Here is a 6,107-nt window from a genome sequence, read left to right as displayed (position 1 = left end):
TATATTTACAAGTAGCCTATCACAAAGTTTTCTCTTTTCTTCGTTTTACTGGCATAGGATTACTAATTATTTGACGCTTGCTTCCAACTTTCCCCATGGATTTATTTGACACTGGGGCGGACGCGCTCAGGGATAGTGGGACCAAATGTGACAAAGTCAGGGATAAATCCCGCAAGCTCATTGGCTGCCGGTGGCTTGTATAAAACGCTGCGGCACTTTCCTCAATCACATCAACTGCAGGCATCGAGAGAGGACTACACGTCGAATACAACTACGCGCATCTTTTCTCACTGTTGCGTCTGTTCTCGCTCTATCATCTGTCGTTTTCTTGTCGTTACGCATCTGAATACAACACATTTACGCGGTTACCATGAAAGAAAGAAGAAACACACAGCCGATGGTGGTGAGGTGTAAACTGGTTCTGGTCGGAGAGGTCCAATGCGGAAAAACGGCAATGTTACAAGTGCTGGCCAAGGATTGCTACCCAGAGGTAAAGAAATACCCCGGTTGATAATGAAAAAAATCTAAATTAAATCGGTTTGCTTGTTCGTTTTTTTTTAAATAAAATATAGGATGCGCTATGCGCTTTTGGCTTTTAAAGCGCCGTCTCTCAGTAACCTGTTGTTAATGATGTTCGAAGTTGAGTCATGAACCGAGCAGTTGCATGCAATGCAATGAGTGAGTTTATAATATCCATGTCTCCCAGCCATAGAGCCCACTGCTGCAATTTCATTTTTCAAGGCATTTCCCTCCCCTGAATATTTTACCCATTACGCGTGGTTGCACAGACTTTATTATGTGCGCAAATACAACCTGTTACCATAAATTGCATTGACACATCTTATTTAATATGCAGCAAAGGCTTCGACACCTTGCATGATTATAATGGAGTTCTTTGCTGGTTTTATTTGCAGACATACGTCCCCACTGTGTTTGAGAATTACACTGCTTGCTTGGAACTGGAGGAGCAGCGTGTTGAATTAAGCTTATGGGACACATCAGGTAAAAAGAAATATTCGCTCTTCTGATGTATGTGAATTATGTAATGCTACGTCATGGCTCTGTTGATAGGCCCGTGTCAAATTTTGTGTGATAATGGTCTTTACATTAGGCCTATTATTTTATTGTATCTGTATAATAGGGCAATGATATCACTCATTGTATACAATATAGGTGAAATCAATGTGGGCTATCTTCTTTGTTAGGGCTGTTGTAATGAAATTCAGTGTTGACACAACAAAGCAAAGTGACAGCCACTGTAATCTCACTAGCATTCAAGTGTCTATCCTTTGAGCATGAAGTGTCAGTCAGCCCCTCTTATCTGAGTGAGATCCTTTAAGCAAAGGTTGTATCAACAACAGGCTGACGAGCCCAGCACTCTACCACGCTGTTATTGTGTGGCTGGGGAAAATCTAACTTGGGCTATACAGTATAATCTAACTATGGCTACATTGAGTTATAAAGTAGCCTACTGACAATGGCTGGAGGGCCGAACCACGTCTGCTGTGAGACGGTGGTTTAATAGATAAATAACGTGTATTGAAAGAGGTCCCATCCAATGTTGCCCCTTATTTTAGAAGTTGAGAAGACCTTATCCCTTTGTATCTGGAGCAAATGTAAGCACGGGCTATATAGCGGAGGGATATTGTAAGATGGCATGTTGTCAAAGCAAGCTTACGCTACTGAAGTCTGGCTGTGCCATTGTTGGAATGCCAATCCGGGCGCAGGTGCATCCGGTGGCTCTGTACACACACACACACACACACACACACACACACACACACACACACACACACACACACACACACACACACACACACACACACACACACACACACACACACACACACACACGCAGACTCCACTCCACTCCACTAATCAAAGAGAGAGGTTGTGTGATAGTACGGTGCGTTATGCAGGGGCCCGGAGCGTCAGATTAATGACTGCATCATATGTTGTGCTGTGCTGCAAGTAAACTGGGTCATTGGTAGTCTAGGATCTTTCTCTCCCTCTTTCCCTCTCTCTCTCTCTCTATCGCTCTCTCTCTCTCTCTCTCCTGAAGGCGTGACCTCCATTTGCTTTACCGCCTGGCTGTTTAGCATCTCTCGCAGTCTCAGCTGGGCTGAGTCAGCCTAGCTCTGAGCCGAGCATTGGGCATCGGGGCATCATTGGGCATTGGGGCATCATTGGGCATTGGGGCATCATTGGGGCATCATTGGGCATTGGGGCATCATTGGGCGCGGAATGTTTACTCTGTGCCATGGGTGTGAGTCACATCATGTGACAACTCTTTATGTGCTTGTTGACACTAAATATTAGGCCTGGAGACCTGTGTGTGTGTGTGTGTGTGTGTGTGTGTGTGTGTGTGTGTGTGTGTGTGTGTGTGTGTGTGTGTGTGTGTGTGTGTGTGTGTGTGTGTGTGTGTGTGTGTGTGAGAGAGAGAGAGAGAGTGCATTCGTTGTTAACACTCTCAGGTTTGAAAATAGTGTGTGTTAACACGTCTGGCTTTGAGACTATTAGCGCTGGAGTGTGTGTTTTTGTACATGGGTGTGAATGCCAGGTTTTGTCACTATTAGAGCTGAAGTTTGTGTGTGTTTGAGCATTTTAGCTGTTGACATTTTGAGGGTTGAAAAAAACATTGTGTGTGAACTCGTCTGACGAGCGCTGGAGTGTGTCTGTGTGTGGAGGCCACTATTAAAGCACGTGCGAGAGAGAGAGTGAGAGAGAGAGCGAGAGAGAAAGAGAGAGAGAGAGAGAGAGAGAGAGAGAGAGAGAGAGAGAGAGAGAGAGAGAGAGAGAGAGAGAGAGAGAGAGAGAGAGAGAGAGAGAGAGAGAATGACAAATTATTTTAACCTCCACTTCATTTTTCCTACGCTGGCCTCTTTTGCTTCAGTGATTAAGCCAATAGCCACCTCTCTCCATTCCTCCCTCAGACTATCTTATCATCAAGGTGACGTGGAAATCTCAACAGTTGGCTGAATCAGACAGATTCTGTGCCTGACCCTGTGGATGGATATAGGGCTATGAGAGGGATTGTCTAGACACGAGTGGGGATTGTTTTGTGTAAATTAATGCTATACAAAAGATTAGCAGGAGGCAGCCTTGTTTGCCACTAAACACGTCAGTAATTTGCATCTGATTTCGTAGAACGCACGACAGGCTTTGATACTGTGTTGAGTATTTAAATCCCTTTAACCCCCTTTGTGCAGACTCTTATGTTACAACCTACCAAACTTGTAATGACCAAGTCCTCATCTGTTGCTTGAGGCTCGCAGTAATGTCATTGCAATGTTGTTATGCTGTAGTTGAGTCTTTTCAGCAATGAGTGAACGGGCCCACCGGTGGGAAGAGGTTACCACATTCCTACTTCAGTGGGCAAGTGTTTATGAGAAATGTTTCCTATAAGGCTGGTTTTAAACCATCCTATATCTTATTGCGGTACTGTTTATTGTGAATGCTTAGGGCCAATGCTGCAGCATTTAATTGGCTTCATCAGTTCAGAATGGATGCTTGATAAAGCTCTTCTCAAACAGGATTCATCTATGTTGTCATCTTTCTGTTTGTGTTCCACACTGTAGCTTCACTTCCATATGGTCACTATTGTGTCTCAATAGCAGGGGTAAGAGTGGGGCATCCATGGCTTGCTAAAGCAGGTCTCTCCTCCTGGGTTTCAAACAGACAGCCTCACTTCCACCACTGCCTTTGCCTTTGTGCTTGAGTGACTTCTTTATTTGAAAAAAAAAACACTTTGAAAGAAAAGAAAAACAGCAAGATTCTAAAATTCCACACTCTATTCTATGGCGTTAATTATGAAATTAAACTCTTTCGAGTTGTCTTTGGCCAGGGTCAGGCGGCCCAGACAAGAGACAAACACTGCACCCATCCCTCACAACAGCAGCAGCAACAACAAAACATCCTGTCCCAGTGTGCCCGTACAAGTGGACTCCCTCAAACCACTGCAAGTGACCAATCAGACCAGCCACTAATCAGACACTATGCCCGCTGTGCCCGAGGCTGTGAAGAGGGAGAGGAAGAGGAGGAGGAGGAGGGGGACTGGCATTGTGTTAGAGCACATGGCTGCCTGGCTGGGTGGGTTCAACCCCCCCTTCTCTGCCCCCCGCGGGCATTGCATTCTAGCCTATTGACCTGATTACTGTAAACTGTGTGGTTAGTGTGTTGGTGCACTTTGTGTTGGATTGCTCAGTATGGATTTCCATCACATACACTCAGACGCACATGTGCTTCATTCACCATAGCGCTACTTTGTATTTTGCAGATTATCCATATTCCTAGATTCCCATCCACAGATAGAGCATGAATGTATTATGGCTTATAGAGCTATTAAAATATTCATGGTAAGAGTGGTTGTGGATATCTAGTTGTGAGGAGAATTCAATCATACTGGACTTACTACACAATTATTGCAACAAAAATGAAATGGTAATATTTATATTTGTATACAAAGAATAAAACTTTTACTGCGAGGCTTGGTGGCTCAATGAGCCAATACTCTCTACTATTACACCAGGGACCCAGGTTCGATTGTGACAGGTTGTTTCCCAATACTCCTCTCTCTTTCCCATTCAGTTCCTGTCTCACTGTCCTATTCTAAATAAAGACTTAACAGCTCAAAAGTATCTTTAAAAAATGAATTAAAATGTTAAAATGTACTTTCTGTCATGAATTACAATGTCTTCATTACATTTTGCATCATATTCTCTTCTTCTCCAGAGGCAGTTGTTGTTGTGAAATGAAAAAAAAAATCTGAATGAATTTTTGGGCTGCCCAAATCCCTGTGCTCTCCAATCTCCCTGCCCGTTCTTTGATCTGATTGGTGTGTGCTGAGAAGAGACACACAAGACCAGACTAGACTAGTTGATAGGCAAAGTGCTCTTTGGTCGGTGAGGGAAAAAAGAAACGGGGCCTTTAAAGTGGGTTTATTTGCCCAAAGGCAAAAGGGATGAGGCAACACTGTGGAGAGAGAGAGAGAGAGAGAGAGAGAGAGAGAGAGAGAGAGAGAGAGAGAGAGAGAGAGAGAGAGAGAGAGAGAGAGAGAGAGAGAAGAGAGAGAGAGAGAGAGAGACTTGGCAAACCCTTCTGTTTGATGGCTCAGATCACTCCCAATCCATGCCCAAGCATCTGAGCAAACTGTGTGCTCTAAAAATAATGGCAGCGGGCTACACCGTCCCCGTAGCTGCTCTACACATAAACACAGACGTTGCACACACCTATTGCACTGTGTTTGCTTCAGACTTAAAATGGTGGTTGGTTGACGGTTGTTTTCATGGTATCAAACAGATATGTAAAAGTATCAAGATAGCATTTGTTTCCTTGTTTTTTTATGTTTTGTTTTGTTTTGTGATGGAGGGGTCCACTGTTAATCACCTGAATGTGCTCTCTCTCTCTTTCTCTCTCTCTCTCTCTCTCTCTCTCTCTCTCTCTCTCTCTCTCTCTCTCTCTCTCTCTCTCTCTCTCTCTCTCTCTCTCTCTCTCTCTTTCTGTTATTGTGTCTGTGCCTGGATGATGTACACTATACAGGTGCACAGATCATGTAGTCTAATCAGAAGGGTCTCTCTCCTCTCCTTCTCCTGTCTCTCTGCCTCTTCTTTGCGTCCTTGCTATATCTCTGGCTGTGGCGTGTTATTGCCTGGATGTGCTGTAGTTGTGCAGATTGAGCAGTCCAATCAGAGGGGTGTCTGTGCATTGATTTGGCTGACCCCATCTCATGGCTGGTGACACCAGAGGGACTCACTGATTGGGTCTCTCAGGGCTTGGGACAGCAGAGGGCCTCACTGATTGGGCCTTGCAGGAAGGGCTGGGCCAGCTTTGGGTTTACAGGCCTGAATCAATTCGGACTTTTAATCAGACAGACCCACTGGACAGGTCAAAGGTGCATATGTGTGGGTTTGGGGCACCATCATCCACCACCATCAGCTGTGTGTGTGTGTGTGTGTGTGTGTGTGTGTGTGTGTGTGTGTGTGTGCGTGCGTGCGTGCGTGCGTGCGTGCGTGCGTGCGTGCGTGCGTGCGTGCGTGCGTGCGTGCGTGCGTGCGTGTGTGTGCGTCAGCCAAAGGTCGCTGTAGGTATTAGTGACTATGGATTACATT

General features: G+C 45.1%; 1 protein-coding gene across 1 annotated transcript in view; it reads left to right on the top strand.

The window, feature by feature from the left end:
• The first annotated feature begins 247 nt into the window (after positions 1-247).
• The window catches only part of rnd1b (Rho family GTPase 1b), a 26,191-nt gene continuing 20,331 nt past the window's right edge, over positions 248-6,107 (top strand). The window contains exons 1-2 of the mRNA XM_063209622.1: positions 248-490; positions 915-1,002. Of these exons, the coding sequence (XP_063065692.1) occupies positions 371-490; positions 915-1,002 (208 nt within the window). The 5' untranslated portion in view covers positions 248-370. The remainder of the gene's footprint in view (positions 491-914; positions 1,003-6,107) is intronic.

The sequence above is a fragment of the Engraulis encrasicolus genome, chromosome 10 (genome assembly GCF_034702125.1).
Source record: "Engraulis encrasicolus isolate BLACKSEA-1 chromosome 10, IST_EnEncr_1.0, whole genome shotgun sequence".
Classification (NCBI taxonomy): Eukaryota; Metazoa; Chordata; class Actinopteri; order Clupeiformes; family Engraulidae; genus Engraulis; species Engraulis encrasicolus.
Note: the sequence above shows the minus strand (reverse complement) of the source record. Positions and strands in the feature narration are given on the sequence as shown.